Source organism: Orycteropus afer, unplaced genomic scaffold (assembly GCF_000298275.1).
Source record: "Orycteropus afer afer isolate SDZICR_OR568_19922 unplaced genomic scaffold, OryAfe1.0 scaffold00314, whole genome shotgun sequence".
In the NCBI taxonomy this organism is placed as follows: Eukaryota; Metazoa; Chordata; class Mammalia; order Tubulidentata; family Orycteropodidae; genus Orycteropus; species Orycteropus afer.
Window position 1 is genome coordinate 1,504,789 of NW_006921901.1, and position 22,280 is coordinate 1,527,068.

Genomic DNA, 22,280 nt, shown 5'->3' on the forward strand with positions numbered 1-22,280 from the left:
TGCAGCCAGACCGCAGCTCTGTATGTCTCCTTTTTTGGTATCTTTACGCAAATTCTTCTACTAGTTGGGGTTTAGTCCACTTCTATATCCTTCCCTTCAAGGCTCAGGGGTCCAAGATTATCTTCTGTGTCTGTATTAATTGGTTTCCCTTTTCTTTGTTGAAGAGGGTCTGTGCAGTCTGTCTGCCTTGTCTGCCATCTTGCCGGAACTTTCCCCAAGTTGGTAAATCTTTATGGAAGTAGATTACCCAGTCTTCCTTCCACAGAGTGGCTGGTGGGTTTGAACCACCAATCTTCTGACTAGTAGTCAAATGCCTCAGACACTAGGCCACTCACTCCCAGGGATGAAATTTCATCCAGCTAATAGGTCTATGAGGTGAATGATTATTACACCATGGAGGAGCACTCCTTAGAGCAAGCAACAATGAGAGATCAGAAGGGCAGCATTTGTGCTCGGAGAAATCTCAGAAGGCAGGAATGCACAGGAAAGAAAGACACAGAGAAAAGATAACCACAGGGAGGAAATGGGAAGAGTGCTGTTACATTGTGGGGACTGCAATCAATGTCATGAAACAAACTGTGTATGAACTGTTCAATGGAAAAACATATGTGCTCTGTAAGCTTCCACCCAAATTACAATACAAAGTTAAAAAAAGAAAAGATCCCTCAAGAAACAAAAAGACCAGGTCTTCCTATCTCCAGTGAACAGCGACAAAGCAGCCTTTTGACCTGTGTGGGGCCCGCTGGCATTCCGAGCACTGAGATGTGGGGCTTCCACTTGTTCTGCCTCGGGGTCCTTGGCACTAGTATCCGTGCCCCATCACCTCCCGTGCTCTCTCTGTTCTTACTTCATCTCAAATTGCAGATGTGGAAAAAGAAAAAGAAAGAATTGGAGTTAATAGAGACTTCTTGTTCTAACCTTCCAGGAAAACCAACATTGCCTGTACTGGGTCTTCTTTGTATTTGTGACAAGGGTTTATGGATAAGTAAGAAAGAGGATTTGTATTTTAATGTTAGAAACATTCTAATGCTTGGTTGGTTGTTCTGTTCACTCTTTTATTGCTCGCATTGTCCTTCTCCAAATGATTTGTCCTCTAGTGGATCTTGACAAAGTGCCTGAACAAAATTAACAGGCGTGCAAAGCCTGGATGAGCAAAATTGCTTTGCCTATAATCTGTTTGTGAAGAGATCAGGACGTGGTTGAAGTGATTTTCATTTCAGAGCCCAAGTCACCAGTCTGTCTTTTTGTCAGGCAATTAGTTCCACTGGCTAGGCAAGAATGCTGTGATGCAAAGTGCTGAGGGGAAGTGGGCAAGTGAAAATGGCATATTCTTTTTTCTTCCTCCAAGTGTTTCTCGCGCCAGACTTCTTTTGTCACTCAGGTTTATTTTGGGTAAAATTTCCTGCCTGGCACAGGGCTCTGTGCCTGTGCTAGCACTGTGAAATAGGTTGGCCAAAAGGACAGGCCTGAGGGTCCAAGTGGTATGTGAAAATTCTGAGTAAGGACCTGAGGGAGGAAGACAGAGGACATCACAACAGTAGTTACTATTTCTGGGCTGTGCAGCAGTGTGTTCACATCTTCACACACATGCGTTCATCTTCTCAACAGCTCCAAATGGACATATTAATATCATCATTTTGTTGTTGTGTATGTCATTGAGTCAATTCTGACTCCTAGCAACCCTATAGGACAGAGTAGAACTGTCCCATAGATTTTCTTAGGCTGCATCCTTTACAGGAGATTTCCAGGTCTTTTCTCCCGTGGAGCCACTGTTGTTGTTGTTAGGTGCTGGCGAGTAGTCTCTGACTCATAGCAACCCTACGCAGAGCAGAACGAAACACTGCCCTGTGCCAACTCCATGATCCTTGCAATGCCTGAGCCCACTGTTGCAGCCACTCACTGTATCTATCCATCTCATTGGGGGCCTTCCCCTTCTTTGTTGACCCTCCACTTTACCAAGCTTGCAATCCTTCTCCACAGAATGGTCCTTCTTATAAGATGATTAAAATAGGTGAGATGAAGTCTGGCCATTCTTGCTTCCAAGAAGCACTCTGGCTGCACTTCTTCCAGGACAGATTTGTTAGCTGTTTTAGCAGTCCCTGGTACTTTCAGTATTCTTTGCCAACACTACAACTCAAAAGCATCAACTCCATTGGTCTTTCTTATTCATTGTCCAGCTCTCACATGCATATGAGGTGATTGAAAATACCGTGGCTTGTGTCAGGCACATCTTAGTCTTCAAGGAGATCTCTTTGCTCTTCAGAACTTGAAACAGGTCTTTTGCAGCAGATTGGCCCAATGCAATACTTCGTCTGATTTCTGGACAGATGCTTCCATTGTTGATTGTAGAACCAAGTAATATGAAGTCTTTGACAACTTCAATCTTTTCTCCATTTATTGTGATGCTGCTTATTGGTCCAGCCGTGAGGATTTTTCTTTTCTTTGTATTGAGATGTAATCCATACTGCAGACTGTAGTTCCTCATCTTCATCAGTAAGTGCTCCAAGTCATCCTCACTTTCAGCAAGCAAATTTGTGTCATCTGCATATTGCAGGCTGTTACTGAGTCTTCCTCCAATCCTGATGCCACATTCTTCTTCATATAGTCCAGCTTCTTGGATTATTTGCTCAGAATACACATTGAATAATTATGGTGAAAGGATACAACCCTGATGCACTCTTTTCTTGATTTTAAACCACACAGTGTCCCCTTGTTCTCTTCAAATGACAGCCTCCTGGTCTATGTACAGGTTCCTCATGAGTACAATTAATTGTTCTGGAATTCCCATTCTTCTCAGTGTTATCCCTAATTTGTTGTGATCCACACAATCAAATGCTTTTACACAGTCAATAAAACATAAGTAAACATCTTTCTGGTATTCTTTGCTTTCAGCCAAGATCCATCTGATAACAGCAATGATATCCCTCATTCCATGTCCTCTTCTGAATCCAGCTTGCATTTCTGGAAGTTCTCTGTCAATATGTTGCTGCAATTGTTTTTGAATTATCTTCAGTAAGATTTTACTTGCATGTGATATAAATGAGCCACTAGTAGGTTTGAACTACTGACCTTTCGGTTAGCAGCTGAGTGCTTAACCATTGTGCCATCAAGGCTTCTTATCTTCATTTTAACAATGATGAAATTGAGGTAGAAAGGTTAGAACTTGCCAAAGTTACACATCTAAGAGGTGGGTGCTCTTAGAATCTGAACTATGCTGCCCATTAAGTAACCCATGGATTCCTTTGCCTCCTGGACTCTGGGAGGAACAAGATTGGTTAGACACAGGCTAATAGTAGTATCAACAAAGCTTCAACCCTTGAGGGCAGAGACTTTCTTGCTGCCTTCCATGTCCTCTGTTTCTAACTGAAACAGGATCATGTAAGGCACAGCATAGGCACATAGGAGGGACACTCATTTTCAATGATGGGACTTTCATAGTGACCATGAAAGGTAGCAAGCAAAGGTATTTTCTTTATTTATGAGTACTGTCAGAATCAACTTGATGGCTTGCGTTTGGGGTTTTTAACCAGTTGCCACTGAGTCGATTCTCATCTCATAGCAACCCCATTAGTACAAAGTAGAATTGTGCTCCATAGAGTTTTCAGTGGCTGATTTTTTGGAAGTAGATTGCCAGGTCTTTCTTCCAAGGTGACCCCAAATGGACTAGAAATGTCAGTCTTCCAGTTAGCAGCTGAGAGTGGTAACCTTTTGCACCACTCAGGGATTCCCATATTACCTTTATATTACCTGAATTAAAGGGAGTATCTCACATCCCCAAAGCTGACAAATTAATTTTGGGTTTGTTGCTGTTGTTGTTACAATTGTCAAAGTTATAACTTTGTATAGGCTGCAAGCTCCTGGAAGCAGGGATAATTTCTTATGCATTTTGTACTCCCCTCCCCACAGTGCACACAGAGAACATTCCCCTCATCACAAAAAGTTCGATTGGACAGTGCTGCACTGAAAGTAGGCAAGGGCCAGTTAGGGACAATCTAACATAACAACTACACTTCAAAGCCAGTTTAATAATTTATTTTTTTTATTTTTATTGTGATTTGGGTGAAAGTTTACACAGCAAAGTCATCTTCCATATAGCAGTTCATACACATTTTGTCTCATGACATTGACTGTAATTCCCCACAATGTAACAGCTCTCTTCCCACTTCTTCCTTGCAGTTACCTCTTCTCTGTGTCCTTCCCTCCCATGCACTTCTACACCCCTAAGACACTTTACTGCTAACCAGAAGGCTGGTGGTTCAAAGCCACCAACCACTCCTCAGAAGGAAGGTTGGGCAATCTACTTCCGTAGTGATACCGCCTCAGAAACCCAAGGAGGGATCGCTATGAGTCGGGTCCAACTCGACGGCACCACCACCACCAAACAGCTGTCTCCCCATGCAAACACGGCCCCTCTGTTCTCCCATGACTAATCGCTCCAAGTAGTGTATCTACCTTATGTAAATGTTCAGCCCATAAGCCTATTGTTTGGCTGGAAGCCACAGGAGTTCAATTTCAGATCTGAAGGGTGGGGTTCTGAAGGGGTCTCACCAGGCTCTATCAGACCAACAAACCTGGTCTCTTTTTATGATTGAGTTTAATAATTTTTGAATGAAGAAATGAATGAATACCATATCAGAAATGTTTTCTTAATATAGACTAAGCTAATTACAGTGATCAGTCATAAGTTGAATTAGTGCTTTCCAAGGTAGCTGGCTCTATTTTTCAAAATGAATCATCACAAAGAGAAAAAGAGTTCATTTTTTAAAGATGTCAAGATTAAATTTTTAATGTCATGGTAAGTAATGGCAAGATTCTGGAGTGGGTTATTCACTGATTACTGCTATTTAGCAGTAATTTAAAAATAAGGTGAGAGCAATGTTTATACCAACATGCTATTTAAATACTCAAAACCACCTCTACTAATATGGTGAATTGATTCATATTTACTAAATAATATATTTCATTTATTGTGTACCACTTTTAATAAAACTTAAAGCATGTCACAGTTATTATTTTAGTTAATATGACATCATCTATCTATGCCAGGAGACTGGCGTTGCCTTTTTGAAAAAATGACAAAGGAATCAAGGGCTGGATGTGTTAAGGTTTTTTATCTACCATGAAGCTCCACCAGCAGATTTGACTTCCAGAGCCCTCTATACTTGTCCTGTTACTGCCTGACCTACACTTAGCGGATACCTGAATAACAGGGGAATCATAAAACATGCTGGAAGGACTCAGCCTCTTGCATTAAATTTCCCAGAAAATGTAGAGGATCTTAAAATTGTTAGATGTCCTAATCAGCCTCTCAGGAAGGAATGTCTATTATCATCACTTCAGCGTGTCGGTATTGTGAACTCATGACAAAGACTGTGGCACATTTAATCTCTTCTGGTCCTTACTTTAACCAGTCTCATCAATGAAATTGCCTCTTTTTAACTAAGAGTGATTCTAAGTTAAGGGGATTCTAAGTTAATTTATTGAATGTTATAAGTGTCAGGCATTGTGCAAGACACTAAGATTACAATGATAATCACCACACAGTCCCTGTTTTCAAGGTCTCATGGCTTACTGGGAACTCAGACGAATAAACTGAAAATTACCACAGGCAATGATCAGTGCTATAATGGGGGCAAGTGGAGGCGGCTTTGGGTGTCATATTGTTTAGCCTGGGGGATCAGAAAAGGCTTCCCAGGAAAAATGGAAATAAATGTCATGAAGCCAAGGCAAGGATTATCCAGGTGATGAGAGAGAGAGAGAGAGAGAGAGAGAGAGGGAATGGCTTGATTGAAGCACTGCAAGAAATACAGCACACAGCATTGCTAAAGCACAGAGTTTCCAGGAGATCCTGGTGGTGGTGGTGGTATGGGAGAATGAGGCTCTAGAGTTGTGTTGTCCAATATGGTAGCCAATAGTCACAAGTGGATACTTAAATTCAATTTTAAATTAAATTAAATTAAAAATTCAACTCCTGAATTTCATTAACCATATTTTAAGTGTTCGATAGCTACTTGTGGCTACTATACTGGACAGTGCAGACATTAAATATTTCTACCATCACAAAAAGTTCTATTGCACACTGCCACTCCAGAGGCAGGCAGGGGCCAAGTGAAGATAAGGTTTGAATAGTATGCCAAGGTGTTTGGGCCTTATTCTGAGGACGATGGGATGCCAGTAAAGTGTTTCCAGCAGAGAAGAAGCATGACCAAAATATGTATTAGAAAAGTCACTCTGCAATGCACAAAAAGAATTAGAGAGAGGCAAGACTTGGAGTTAGAGGGAACAGTAGAGTATTGCACTAATCAAAGCAAGAGATGATGGGAGCCTGGAATAGGTAATGTAAGAGAGAATTGCATAGACTCAGGACTATTGAAAAATAGAATCAAAAGGACTTACGGTTTAGATGTGGAGGGTGAGGGAGGATGAAGTCGAGGCTGATGCCTGGCTTGGGTGTCTAGTGAATGATAGTAACACTGACCTAGGCAAGGAACAAAGAAGAGGAATAGGTCTGCAGAAGAGAGGTGATAAATTAAAATTTAAGGTGTACATGAATTATTGAATTATTTAAGTGAGCTTCCAGAAGGTGGAGTTCAGGAGGTCAAATCTGGGCTGGAGATAAAGATTTTGAAGTCATCACCGTATTGATGACAACTAAAGTCATGAGAGTGGATGAGATCCCCTGTGGAGAGAGTGGAGAGTGAGATGCTAAGAAACAACAGAACACTAACAGTGATGAGGCCAGCCTAGGGAGAACAGCCCAGAGAAGCAGCCAGGGACTTAGAACCAGAAGACTAACAGAATCAAAGAGAAGAGAGTGTTTTAGGAAAAAGATGTGGCCAGTTGTATCAAATGCTGCAGAGAGGACAGTAAGGTAAGGGTTGAGATGTATCAATATGATTTTTCAAGAGAGTAGTCGTTGGTGACTTGAGTGAAAGCACTCCTAGAGGCATAATGGGGGCAGAAGATGGACTGTAGTGGGTTAAGGAGTGAATGATACTTGAAGACAAGGAAATAGCAAATATAGAAAACTTTTGTAAGAAACTTGATGGTACAGGGGTTTAGAGATGGCTGTTAACAGATGTTCCCTCTATATTCACTGTACCATTTTCGTATGTCTATCTCATATTCAAGATATTTGTGAACTCTCTTGTGGTTTTTATTATGCTAAAAACAAAACAAAATGAAAACACAAAAACCAAACCCACTTCCATTGAGTCAAATCCAACTTATAGAAACCCCCACTGGATTTCCAAGGAGGTAAATCATTACAGAAATAGATTGCCCCATCTTCCTTCTGTGGAGTGGCTGGTGTGTTTAGAACCCCCAACCTTCTGGTTCACAGTCAAATGCCTTAAGCACTGTAAATCCCATTATTATTATTATTATTTTTAATTTTTTAAAATTGTGATTTGGGTGAAAGTTTACAGAGGAAATTCATTTTCCATACAACAGTTCATACACATTTTGTTTCATAACACTGACTGCTATCTCCATAATGTAACAGCTCTCTTCCCACTTCTCCCGTGTGGTTACCTTTTCCCTGTGTCCTTCTTTCCTATGCATTCCTGCCCTCTGAGCTATCTCCTTGTGCAAATACTGCCCTTCTGATCTCCCATTGTTGATTGTTCTAAGGAGTGTACCCACCTGATATAAATATTTACCTTATACATCTATCTATTTGGCTGGAAGGAGCTCTGGTAGCATAGTGCCTAAGGCACTTGACTGCTAACCAGAAGGCTGATGGTTCAAACCCACCAGCCACTCCTCGGAAGGAAGGTTGGGCATTCCTACTTCCGTAGTGATACTGCCTCGGAAACCCAAGGAGGGGTCGCTATGAGTAGGGGCCGACTCGATGGCAAATAACAACAACAGCATTTGGCTGGAAGCCACAGAGTGAGCTCAATTCTGAAGGGTGACTAGGCGCCGTAGACTTGTGGGTTTCACCAGTCTTTATCAGACCAGTAACCCTGGTCTTCTTTTTTTTTTTAATAATAATTTTGAGTTTTGGTCCACATTTTTCTACCACTCTATTCAGGATCTTCTATATTAATCCCTTTCTAAGTGGTTGACAGTGGCAGCCATCTAGTTCTTCTGGTCCCAGGGTCACGTACACTGAGGTTCACATGGTCCACCACATGGTCCACCAGTCCCTTGGACTAATTGTTTCCATGAGCCTTTGGTTTTCTTCATTCTTCTTTGCTCTGGATGAAGAGAGACCAATTATTGCATCTTACATGGCTGCTTGCCAGCTTTTAAGACTCCAATCTTAATAATAAGTCTATTATTTTATATTTTCATAGTTCCTAGTTTAGGTCTTGCATATACATGGTGCTCTGCTAACTTAATACTTATTTAAATGACTTTCCGGCTTCCAAATTTCAGGCTTTTATAGGATGAAAGTAAATATCAAGTGTGTATCCTTTTCATGGGGAGTTTTGGTGGTGTAGTGACTAAGACACTTGACTGTAACCAGAAGTTTGGTGGTTCAAACCCACCAGCTACTCCTTGGAAGGAAGGTTGGGTGATCTACTTCCGTAGTGATACTGCTTTGGAAACCCAGGGAGTGGTCGCTATGAGTCAGAGATGACTCTATGGCACGTAACAACAACATCCTTTTCATGTGTTTTCCTCTTATGTAATTTCCTCTCATTTGATGGAAAGGTCTCCATTCCAGGGGTGAAAGAGATGATGACAAGCTCATGATTTAATAGAATCTCGTGCTTTCTGAAACTTTTGGGAATTAGGGGAAAACTCTCCTCAGATGGAAGAAGAAAACAGGGACGAAGCATTTTAATAAAAAAAAATTTATTATGATTATTTACATATCAGTTTCTTGATAAGCAAATAAATGTAAACTTTTATTGTTGGCATTATTTCACATATGATTTATCGAAATTCAGAGTTAATACTGTCATTTGAGTGTACAGGTAGTGACAAAATGTTATATTCACAGAATATACATATACGTGCATTCCAAATGTGTCTGTCTTCAAGCCAGTGGAATAGACACTGTCCCATTGGCCCTGCTTCTGGTTCTCAGATGTACACTGGAGTCAGTGATGTCATCCACATGTTCCTCACTTTTCTTCTCCTTCAGGCTGTTGATGAATCTCAGGGTAATTTCATCCCACTCCTCAGGCAATAACATCAGCAGAAACCCAATGCAGATAATGATGGTAGCAGCCAGGCGGACAACATTGAATATCACCTCCTGCTTCAGGAGATCCACAGCTATGACAGGAGAATCAAGTCAGTAACAGTCTATGACTGTTTCTAAGTTTCTTTGAAATAAAATGACCGAAGTCTGTGCTAGAGCTAGAAATTTTCCAAACTCTTCATTATTCTTTCAACCTGGTCTTCCTTTTTCCATATTGTCATTTATGCTGTTCCCTTCCTTTGTTCTCCATTCCTTCTCTCTAAGTCACATTTATCCTTCAAGGGTCAGATCAAATTCCATATCAGCTGATGCTTAGTTACCTCTCCAGCCTTATGTCTTAATATTTTCCCTTTGCCCTTGCACCCAATTCACCTTTCCCTGTTGGCAATCTATTCTTCAGTCTTTTTGGACAACTTGAAAATTTCCAAAATGAATGCCTGGGTCTTTGCCTATGCTGTTATTTTTGCATGGAATTCCCTTCTATCCTCATATCCCACTTCATCCAGCTGATCCCTCTCTTAGGTCTTTTTCCTCTGGCTTCTTGCAGGAAGCCCTTTTGACACCCCTCTCATACGCTTTCAGAACATTCAGTACATATCTCTATCCAAGCATTTCTCTTTCTAAATTGCAATCATTCAATTTATCTTGCCTCCCTCTCTAGACTACATAATTGTGCCTTATTTAGGCTCTATCATCAGTGTTAGCACAGTTCCTGGCATACACAAAGTGCTCAGTAATTATTTATTGAATGAATGAATTCACGGATGAATGGATGAAGTTCTTTGACAACTCTATTCTTCCGTGATGATTCGTTCTTCTAGATATCTTATAGCCCTAGGAGTCTGTCTCACACAATTTGACACTTAATAATAAATTCCTCTGTAGAGTTCCAAATTGTTTCATGTCCATTGGTCTTGTTTCCCAAACTCAATTGTAAGCTTCCTAAGGGAAGTGACAATGTCATCATTTTTTTTTGCCCCTGTATCCTCTACATCCCTGATAACATAGTAAATGCTGCATAAGCATCTGTTGTTTGTCTGGGGAGAAGAAAGACGGCCCCTCAAGACTTATAATCATATGATTTTAGAGTTAGAAGAACTGTACAGGCATCCAGATAATCCACTTTCATTACCTGTTCCACTGACAGGTTTGACTAGAAAGATTATCTGGGAAAATAGCTTCTCCTCTTGTCCCTGAAGTGAGTCAAATTGCTTTTTCCTTGTATCTATTCTGGAGGGCCATCTGCTCTGCCCCCAGATGAAGCTTCTACAGCTCCCCATGGATAGTCTGATGGGGAGCCAGCACCCTGTACATTCGCTACACTTTCATTAGTGACGTTTCCTTGAGAGTCCTTTGCTGGGGTGCCTTTTGTTTCCATAGGGCTTCCTCTAAAAATACCACAAAATTAGGTTGTCAGGGAGATTACATGAAACCCAAATAATACATTTGGTATTTAATTCTAAAAGCTCGACCAAGTAAAAACAGTATTTGTAGCTGCAAAATTTAAATCTGCTGCATAGTTATTCTGCTGTCTGCTACCTTCATGATATTTAAAAACATCTTCCTGGGCAAGGGACACAATTCACAATTGCTAGAAGAAACAACTAGGTGTTGTTTCAGTGAGCTGGGCACTTATTGTGGTGGTCAGAATCTTCAGATGTTAAATCATACCAGTACCTGCATTTCCAGGAATGCTGAGCACTGTCCCAATGGAGATTAGGATTGGGTATGTCAGCACCACGCCGACATTCACCAGGATGTTGAAGGCTGGAAAATAAAGTAGGAATTACAGGCTGACAGGAAATTGATATGCTTGGCTCTTTTCTTCTTAACTTAAAAGAATTAATGTATGTACTAAACATGCCTTCTAAAAACTGCCTACATCTTTGATCAATTAATCCTCTAAAAAGTGAGTGTATGTATAGCTGGCCTGAATTAATCATATTCTTTTTTCCTTCTCTGCCATCCTGGCTGCCTGATATCTTACCAGTTGTTTGCCAAAAAGTATTTGAAGCAAATGCAGAGGAAAATTAATCAATCCAGAATACTGTTTATTAGCACTATAAAGGTAAGTTGGGGCCAGCCAGAGGTTGGAAGCTGGTGACTGTTTGAAGTTTGGGCTTCATCTCTGTGTTACTTTGCTATATTCTGCCATATTCCTGGATAACTAAAGAGCTTCTGTATTACGACCCCAAAGAAGGTCTATTCAATGATTTTCTATGCCGTTTTACCTCCTCTCTTGAGTTGAACATCATATGGGCAAACAAAGGTGGGTTAAATGTACTTCATTGAACTCCTGGGACCTTTCCTGCATCCAGATGTGTGCATGGATAACCCAGGACTAGTCCACAAAACAATTGAAGGTGTTGTTGAAGCCTTTTAATTAATACCTTTGGAATTTGTTAAATATATGATTGATTAAAATATTCAGCTATCCCCTTCAAAAGTTACCAAAGATACAGATCTTCAAAAAGAAAAAAGGTATTATTTTAAGAGATTTCAATAAATAATAGTTTGTTTTAGGGATTGGAAAGATAAACATTAACAAGTATAAAAGATCCTCAGTTCAGAAAGGATCTCTATGGAAATGACTCATATGTCTGTAGAACCAAAGATGAGGCCGTTTATTCTTCCATTGCCATCTATAATTCTGCTTTAATTAAGTCCCCTAGCTTAGTTACCTGGAGTTACTTGTGTTTGTTAATTAAAGACAATGAGTTTGACTTTCACAAGGTTTGGAATCATTTATAATTTTCATACAATAGTAGTGGCAAACAAGGCAGGGACCTTCCTACATTGATAACTGTACCTCCTTCATGGCAGAAGTGGAATATACCAACGCCTAGGCTCTCTCCTCAGACTTTGGGAGTCAAATATGCCACATTCTAACAAATCAGACATTCATTGAATACAGCATAGACTCTGCTGAACTCTTCAGCTATCATCTATCATCTTTTTGGCTGAACTGCATGTTTTAGCAAATTGGAAGAAAGTGTTGTATTTGGGTGAGAAATGAGCCATTCTCACTCAACAGTACTCAGGTGACCAAACTTGAACATGTCTGTTTTTCCTTAGATGGAATACTTCTATGGTCTTTTAAAAACAACCTAAGGAAAAGAATATAATACAATGTGTCATCTGTAGCTTGCTCAAGTTTCAGTGGGATTCACACATGTCATGTGAATGAATGAAGCCAATACGTATGTGGGCCAGAGTGCTCCCAGGTAGATAGATCACCCTGAGAGAAGGTGTGAGGAAGATAAACTTCAGCAAGCAAGAAAGCTATAATTTCAGGGGGTGGAGGTCAGGCAGTGTTTCATTCTGTTGTACACAGGGTTGCTATGAGTTGGAGCTGACTTGATAGCACATAACAACAACAACAAAGTCAGTTCAGAGTATATCCTGACATTTGTCTACGATCTAAGCCCCAAATAGATGACATCTGATTCCTATGGAGAAATGAGGTAGGAAAATAAAAAGTTAAGAGCAGGAGCACTGAATATTGTAAAACAATGGGGAATAGCAGTAGCGTAACACAGACAAGGAAGAGGCTGTCTCCTCATTTTGTCACGGAGTAGCTTTAGCATCGTGAGGACTGTAGTGCCCTTGGTGTGGCCCTGGTAGAGCAGCTGTAGTGTCTGGTAGACAGTGGCAAGACCCTTTGGAGCTCAGAGATCATGCTACTTGGTGGGACTACAATGCCCAGCCAGCATGAGCGACACTCAGCTTGAACAGACTTGCTAGGAAGCAAGTGTTTGACATGTCAAGAAATTCACAATGGTAGATGGCTATTTTAGAGCAAGCTAGAGATCATGTGTGCACAGCTGGATGCAAGAGTCATTAAAATTTTGGTTATGATTGTTACTGGAACTTCATTTGTTCCCAGTTGGGTTGTATTTGGCCAGGAAACAATTTAGGCACTTTTTATTCAGATCTATTGACCTTTGGAAACACTGCCATTGATTTTTACTCAATTTAGCAGAGGTAATAAGAGATGATAATCACACATTTTTGTTTTTCAATAGTAGAACTCAAGGGACCAAGAATTAATGTTTGACCCTTCCTTGGGTCTTATCCAGGCTCTCCCTGTAGCAGTCTGAGCTGGAGTGGAAAAAGATGACCCAATGCTTATGAGGGAATAAAAATAAGAACATTTTTTCTCTCAGGAACTGCAGTGTTTCAGATTATATCACCTAGGTAAAGAAGGTCACTTAAGAGTTGGCAGATATCCTACATGTGGAGCCTAATGGTTCAATGTAGAGCAAGCAGAGCGGGTGACCTTGGGTAGTATGAGGAAAGAGGAGTGGAATGAAAATAAGTTGATTCTGAGTAAACAGACATTGAATCACTGGGCTGTTGCTTTTGGACTGCTTGGTGAGAGAAGAGTAGGCTTGTGATTTTTCAGGCTCCTTTCACATGAAGTAACAGCAGCAGCACAGCTTGAAAGTGGGAGCCCTGGTTGCTTAGGAGAAGCAGACACTCCAAAGTTATAGGGAATCAGGAGAGAAGACACTAAAAAGACTCCAGTGTTTTGTGTTTTTTCCTTGTCCATTGGCTAAGCACAGCCTACTCAGCCTGGACAAGCAAAGCCCAGTTCAGGCCACCATCTTTTCTTGCCTGGTAAAGGCTTCCTGTCTCAAATGCATTCTCCACACTTAGTCAGAGTGAGCTTTTCAAAATGCACAAGTGAGCATGTCACTTCCCTGCCTAAGGATTATCGAGTGGATTTTAAACCTAAACCTCCCAATGTGGCATTCTAGACCCTTCATGATGTGCTTCCCTCTAGAATGTCATCTCCTTCCTCCTCCCCTAAACTCAGTGGTGGTTCAAACCCACCAGCCACTCCCCGGAAGGAAGGTTGGGCAATCTACTTCTCTAGTGATACTGCCTCAGAAACCCAGGGAGGGGTCGCTATGAGTTGGATCTGACTCCACGGCAGTGGTTGCATTGTGTTTGCATATATGTAATTAAAAACAAAGATTTCATTATGGCAAAAGAGTATTTTGCAAAATGGGGAAAATACAGAATCAAGAAGCCCTTGATAAAGTGCCCCAAGGACCTACAAAGTTATAGAGGTTAATAAAGATAAAACCCACAAATATGGGGGGCGGGTACAGCTGAGGTATTTCTGATTGGTTAGCATCTATAAAATTGTAGGTGGTAGGGTATTGGTTAACTTTTTTTTTTCAGGAGTTGACTTCCTTTGCAAGAATGGCTCCAGGTGAAAGGATTTTGGCTGACTACAAGTTTCCCAGAACAATTTTAAAGTATAGATATAGAGTACTGTAAAGGAAGGTATAGGGCATTTTCTGAGAATTGACTAAGCACTAAAATCACATGTTTCCAAGCACATTAGATCATCTAGACACCTGTAGCCCAATTCCTGAGGTTGGCAAAGTCAAAACAGTTTTAAGAAATAGTCGAAGGATCAATAATGGAGTTAGATCTACATTATACTGGTGGACTCTGTTAAAACATGAAAGCAAAGAATTTGTTTAAAGACTGAAACAATTACAAGTGAGAATGTCAAGTATTCTTATGCTCAAGGAGATAAAAAGAGTTTTGATACAGAAAAGCTATAGCATGTCTCACTTAGAGGACTAAGGGGCACCTGACTCAAGCCATGGCTTTTTAAATTGTTTCATATGCACATAAAACCTGGATGATGCATAAGGCAGACTGAAGAAGAACAGATGCCTTTGAATTATGGTGTTGGCAAAGAATAATAAATATACCATGGACTACCATAAGAATCTGTCTCAGAAGAAGAACAGCCAGAATACACCTTAGAAGCAAGGGTGGCAAGACTACATCTCACATACTTTGGACATGTTATCAGGAGGGACCAGTCCCTGGAGAAAGACATCATGCTTGGGAAAGCAAAAAAAGAGAAGACCTTCAACAAGATGGATTGACACAGTGGCTGTGATGATGGGCTCAAGTGTAGTAAGGACAGTGAGGATGGTCCAAGGCTAGGCAGGGCTTCACTCTTTTGTACAGAGTGTCACTATGAATTGGAACTGACTCAATGACACATAACAACAACAACATTTAACATTAGTTTATTCTAACCACAAGCACATTTCTCTAAAGCTGAACCACAACTTGTTCTCTTTAACGCCTATATGAGCAAGGTAAGCAAAACTGTATTTTTCCCTTAAACTGTTTATATCTAGATCAAAGGTGCAGTAGGAATTGTTACAGAAATGACAGGCTGCATTGTATGATAGAAGTTGCATTTAAAAATGCAAAATAGAGTCTCCTGAGGCAAAATGGAGGTTCAGCTTAGACCTTAGTTTCAAGTCTCAGTTATGTCAAGAGTTGGTTTTAGAAAGCTCTTCCTCACTCCCACCTTTTGATCAAGAATTCCTGTAGGAATTCAATGATCATATTTAAGAGCATTATAGATTGTATTCATTTACCTTGGCTTCACCTTGCTAGGCTAGGTAGGAGTCTCATCTTCAGGATGGGTTGTTTTTCAGATTTATTTTCTGATTCCCCACAAAGGAGGAACACTTCTTCTGCAAAGACTTGGTTGTGTAAGGTCATAGATGACTGCTTGTTACTTACAAACCTTCCTTAAATGCTCTGCTTTAGTGATCTTTTGTGTTGGGGTTATGGATAGAGCAAGGCTGTATTAAAAAGTAACAACTTGATATACAGGAGGCTCCTAACTAAAGTATAAATTCAGTCTCCTCTAGGTAGGTAGGGGGCTCTGGTGGCATAGTGCCTAAGGCATTTGACTGCTAACCCAGAAAGCTAATGGTTCAAAGCCGCCAGCCATTCCTCAGATTGGGCAATCTACTTCTGTAGTGATATTGCCTCGGAAACCCAAGGAGGGGTTGCTATGAGTCGGATCCGACTTGACAGCAGTGGTTTTTTTGGTTTTCTGGGTAGGTGGTCCTATTAAAGTACCTAATTTGCTGCTTAGTAGGAGTCCTGGCTTGGGTGGAGAGTCTAGAAGTACAATTAATTATGCATTTTATAATTTTAAATATGATGACAGAAATAAGAAGCAAAACTAATCTAACCTGGGCGATAGAGCATAACTAAGAGCTAATACACTTTGTGAATCAATTACTAAAAATATTTTAAAAATAAAAGAAAGAGGAATTGACTTCAGGATTATTGATGTGCAATTAGGTAGCCTTCTGGTGTATTCAAAAAAAAGTTTTGTTTTTATCAGTTAGTTAAGTTTCTTGGGCTGGCTACTGTTTTATTGATTTTGACAAAGGCATTTCTTTCTTTCTTTCTTCTTCTTTTTTTTTAAGCTATTAAAGGTACTTTTAAATGGCCTGTGGTGATTTTAAATACCTTTTATTAAGAGTAAATACTATTAACAAATAAATTCTAGCTGATAAGATAAGGCTATTTTGAGTGAAGAGGTGTTAAAAGAAAATTATATACTAAGAAATATACCTTAATTGTTAAAGTCATTTTTAACTACTTTGTGTTATTGAATGCATCATCCACTCTCATCCTGGTCTGACACATGATAGCACATATGGAAGTACACTGTGATAAATAGATGAGGCTGCCTGGAGACCAGTAAGGAACAGAGGAGCCTGGGCCTCCAGCGGCACATATTAACCCATGTGAGGCACACCAGTTGGATAGCTCTGATCTAATCAAGTAATAGACTGCAAACAATCTTCTAAATCCTCAGTAACATTAACCAACCTAAGGTAAGTTTGTGAAATAGAGGACAGAGGTACCCAATGGAACAAATCTACTCTGATAAACAATTTTATCAAGTAAAAGTGGAATAACGTAAGAAATAGAATGTGAAATCCAGGGCCACTTACCCAGCCACAGCCCTGCCATTCCACATAGACAGCCCCATGGCAGAGCTGCAAACGAGGACCAGTGCTCCACCTTGGTGAAATACAGGATGACCGGGGTGAAGGAGATGAAGATTAAATTGAAGAAACCCAAGGTAGAGACAAAGTGAGCTGCTTCACCAAAGTTAGCACTTCCAAGAAACATCTTAAACAAAACCTGGAATGGGAAACAAACTTTTTCAGCCACATCATATTTATTTATGACCTGCTAGATCAGAAGGGCAAGATCTATTGATCTACACAGTGAACTAACTGGCTGAGCATTTACCCTCCATTTCTTCTGGCCCTGCCATCTTTATGACACTAAATGGGCTGTTGAGACATAGAATTAAAATGTTCTATCACTTTCATATGAAAGAAAACATTCCATAAAATGAGTTTCTTATAGTGTTGAAAACTACTGGGGTATCATAAACTGTGTTAAGTGCCACCACTGGTGATGGGTACAGGACGAGTGATAAATAAGAGTGCAGACAAGCCATGAAAAATCTTTTGGTGCTGAAATATCAGTTCTTTCGTTGAAGCATAGAATTCATTTCATTCTTATTTTGACAAATACTGAAAAGTAATTTGGACAAAGGTAATCTGTCATTATATTTTTGAGAAATAATCATGTGCCTTGGATTTATATGCACTTTGCTTTCTGAGCTTATTTATTTATTTTTACCAACTTTGTGTTTATTTACTGGGTTAAAAATCCTCTCTAGATTATAAAACTGTATGAGAAAGATGACAAGGAAAGGTGAATGGCTATCCTAAAGTTATAGGACAGGCTTGGAGACGGAGCCAGATCTATAATCCACGTTTCTTGTCTTCTTAATTACTCTGCTTCCTATACTAATTCTCTAACAAACAAGGTAAAACGGACCAGATCTTTTCTTCCTGGAACTATGATGCAGATATGATTTATTGCATCTTAGGAAGTACACTATCCCCAGAATGAATACATTCTATAACATAGGAGAATTCTCCTAGTCACATAGAAATTCCAGGTACTGCTTTTAATTTCAACTCAACTCACTATTTTTTCCCTTGAGAGACTTAATCAAGAGAACATGAACACATGCTAGTCTCTGGTCACATCAGACATCCCATGGCGCCTTGGTTGGGGGGCAAGTAAGACATTAACGGCGATCAAATGAACACTTGTCAAGCTTGTCACAGAGAATCAATGGGCCAGGAAATGTCAGTATAGAAATAGACTTCATGTCCTCTGAGTGGCAGTGGTGTTGAATAATCAGAATAGCTATCCAGGAGGGATGCAAAGGGCATTTTCAAAGAGTATTTTTTTTTTATTGAAACACCGAGAGAGGTGAAATTGAAACACTCCTTTAGATACATCCAGAGAGTAGGCTCTTAAAAGTAGAGCTTTGGGGAATAACCTTTTAGAATTGTTCTCTTAGTCCTTGCTTCTGAAGTCAGGTGTAATGACTCAGAATAGAATTTTCACTGATGACAGGGGACTCTAGTGGAGAAAGAATGATGAGGACCTAAAGTAGGCCCAGCACATCCATCAGAGAGGAAAAGGGGTTTTTCAGTTTGCTTATAACATGAGCTCCTGTGCTTTGGAGTTAACACCCAGCCAATGATGAGCTCTCATCTGATAGCTTGTTTATTATTTCTAATATCTCTGGGGTATTAAAATAATGACCACAGATAATTAAATTAAAGACATGAAAGGAAATGTCACAAACTACCTTGCCATATAGAGGCCTTTCTAATGCCTCTGCTATAACTGCTTGATAACTGGGCCCAGAGAGGGTCAGTAGGGAGGAGCACATGTGCTTCGGAGTTGGTCAGTCTGGAGTCTAAGTCTAGGTTCTATCACTTCCTAGCTGTATGACCTCGGACGAGTTACTTAATTGTCCAAAGCCTCAGTTTCTTCACCCCTGTTTCCTCATCTGGAAAGTCGACATAAATACCTGCACCTCACAAGCTTGAGTTAACACAGATGAAATTTTCTGAAAAGTGCCACTTTACCCACTATCATCAAGTTGATTCCAACTCATAGGAACTCTGTAGGACAGAGCAGAACTGCCTCATAGGGCTTCCAAGGCTGTAAATCTTTGCAGAAGCAGACTGCTTCATCTCTCTCCCAAGAAGCAGCTAGTGGGTTCAAACAATTGACCTTTTGGTTAGCAGCCAATGCTTTTATTTACACTGTACCACCAGAGCTCCTGCCCAGCATACAACAAGTGTTTAACAAGTACTTAAAAAATACAACAAGTACTTAGTAAATTGGTTTGAACCCACCAGCTAGCTGCTGGGCAGAAGAAAGATGAGGCCGTCTGTTTCTGTAAAGATTTACAGCCTTGGAAACTCAATGGGGGTTGCTATGAGTTGGAGTCAACTTGATGGCAGTGAGTTTTGTTTTGGTTTTTGGATATTTTTTCCAACCAAGGTTTTCTCTGTGCTTCCTTGCTTTATTAAGTCGACTCTAGATGACAGGTGACTACAAAAGATAGTGCACAACATACCTTATATAATGCAGATGTCGAGGCTGAGCCCACTGCAAATGCCACTCCTATGATTGAATCGGCGTGGAAATTATCTGCATAGGCCATCATGACGATGCCGGTGATTGCCATTATTGCAGCAACTATCTGTCAAATAGAATGCAGCAAAACAGAAGAAGAAAAATTGATGCCTCTCTGTTCCAGAGCAAGCAATTCAAGACTTCATGAAAGTTGCTAAATGCCTCCTCGAATAGAATTACCTCTTGTACTTCACTGTTTAAATGTAAGAAGCAAAAAAAAAAAAAAAAAAAAAAACCCAAAAACCTCACTGCCATCCAGTCGGTTCTGACTCATTCAAGGTGGGTATCTCTATGGAAGTAGATTGGCCAGTCTTCCTCCCAAGGAGTGGCTGGTGGGTTTGAACCATGAGCCTTCTGGTTAGCAGTCAGATGCCTTCGGCACTATGCTACCAGTCAGTATTAAGAAAATCAGTATGCCCGCAAAACATCTAGGCATAGAATATAAAAACTACTCAGATTCTCATTAAAGGGATAGTAATTTTTAGTTTAATTTTAGTTCAAAATTCTAAAAATTAATGTCCATAATGATGAAATAAGTTTAATGTAAAGTCACTTGTAAGCACTTTCATCCATACTGTATTCTTTTGCTTCAAATAATTCAGCAAATATTTTAATAAGCTTCTTGGATCAATGCATGTTTCTGAAAGTCTCCACCTTACCAGGACTGGATTAGAGAGGCCTAATATTGATACAGCTAAGAGACTAGGCCAAAGAAAAAAAAAAAAGCAAATAATCTCTCGTAGTGATTTATGCAGAAGCAGGGAACTCTGGTGGCGTAGTGCCTAAGGCATTTGACTGCTAACCAGAGGGCTGGGGGTTCAAACCCACCAGTCACTCCTCGGAAGAAAGAGTGGGTGATCTACTACTGTAGTGATACTGCCTCAGAAACCCAAGGAGGGGTTTCTATGAGTCAGATTCGACTCGATGGCAGTGAGTTTGTTTTTGGAAGCTGAGTCTGCCCTGTCACTTTGAATGTCAACTGGAGGCCAGTTCTTCCTTTTGTTTACATACAAGTTAATTTCTTTTTTTTTTTTTTTTTTGGTAAACCACAGAAAGATAATCTTGTTTGATTATTCTAGAGTATTAACTGCATAAAGTAAAATATTCATAATTCAATTGAAATCATAATGGTTTACTGTCAATTGATAGACTCCTTGTGATATTCAAAACAGGAATCCACTCCTGTAGTGAATGCTAGCTTGCATCCATTTATTTAGTTATTTTGAACTGGTTCTACTGGAAAACATTTCAAGGCCACAGTAAACAGTAAAATAACAACCCTGGAATAGGGAGCAGTATGTCATTTCCTTGTGAAATGTTCTCATTGACTTTAAAATCAAGATGAAAATTTGTGAGAAATTTAAACATACACAGCAACTAATTTTGTTAAACTTCAGTTCTGAGCATTCCCAAGTCAATAAGTTCTTCTGTAGATAACTTTTTCACATATTTGATTTTTTTTTTTTGAGGGGAGGAGTTACTAGTGAATTATGTATTACAATAAAATGTAGCTCTTTAATATGTAACTGTAGACTCAACTGAGCTGGTGCAAAGAAATATGTTCATGATGACACATATAATTTGGATACTGCTAACAACAACAACAAAGCAATTCTTCTGTTAATGACCACCAAAAGCAAGTACATGGTTGATTTCTGAGCAGCTCCATACTAAAAGCATCCTTTATGAAAAACAGCGGGAGTACTTGGGAACAGACACTGACATGTCAACAGTGAAACACGGTCTTCATAAAATGTTATCTGGGAGGCTGTTTGATGGGAGGAGGTTCTCTTGTTGAGTGAATGTCATATTCTCTAAAGTTGCCAGGCAAGTGTTCTAGTTAGGCTATGCCTCAAACTCTAGAGAATATAATTTAATACACACACCATGAGGTGTCAAGGAAATTTTCCAAACAAGAAGTAATAGACTCATAAATAAACATGGTAAGGGGGTTATCTGGAATTCTGTAAGCTTTATCATTTTCTTTGATTTGAGAATTTACCATTCAGCCAGGGATTTGCAACAATTCTCTGGGTGATCTGATTTCAGGAGTATGAAAAGACACATCAGACGCTGAAATTTTCTGATTTAGTTTTGTGTTTTTAAAAAAATGCCCATGGGTTAAAGTATTCATATGTACAAAAGATTTCCTTCCTAAGACTGAATTTGTAGGATAATAAATGTGAATTAATATTTGTTGTCTTTTGGTCAGGCATCAGTTAGATTTTCTTGGTCAAGTTAGCAGGTGATTACTTCAAGACGGGGTAAATAGAACACAGTGTTGATCCGGCTGAACACGATGTGCTTGTTCATATTTAAAAGTCTTAATTCTCACAAGTGTTCTGTAATATCTATGGAGGTATTTGGGCTTGGGAAATTGTGAAAACAAAAAGTCTGTAGGACTAAGATTTAAAAAAAATAAATAAATAAAATAAAACTACTACCTAGAAAAGGTGGAGCATGTAACATCCCTGGGCTATGACCACAATTGGGAATGCTTCCTTTTCTGAGTCAGTCATTAGTAAAAAATATACATGCACGATATTTCTATTGTAGGTGTTCTCATGATAGAAAATGGATATAGTCAAAGATTAACTAATTTTATAGAAATTCAAACTTATGAACATGATGAGCCTTCTAAAAATCTCCACTACATTTTATATTCATGCACTTGTGAAAATATTAGCCTGGACCACTTAAATTGACATATCAATTACACCACTGTCTCTTTCAATTGTATTTATGG

At 39.7% G+C, this 22,280-nt stretch overlaps 1 protein-coding gene across 1 annotated transcript in view; it reads right to left on the bottom strand.

The window, feature by feature from the left end:
- Nucleotides 1-8,989: 8,989 nt before the first annotated feature.
- SLC35F4 (solute carrier family 35 member F4) overlaps nucleotides 8,990-22,280 on the bottom strand; it is a 310,639-nt gene continuing 297,348 nt past the window's right edge. Inside the window, exons 5-8 of the mRNA XM_007951869.1 lie at nucleotides 19,476-19,601; nucleotides 16,963-17,155; nucleotides 10,835-10,924; nucleotides 8,990-9,231 (exon numbers count right to left, since the gene is read on the bottom strand). Coding sequence (XP_007950060.1) covers nucleotides 8,990-9,231; nucleotides 10,835-10,924; nucleotides 16,963-17,155; nucleotides 19,476-19,601 — 651 coding nt within the window. The remainder of the gene's footprint in view (nucleotides 9,232-10,834; nucleotides 10,925-16,962; nucleotides 17,156-19,475; nucleotides 19,602-22,280) is intronic.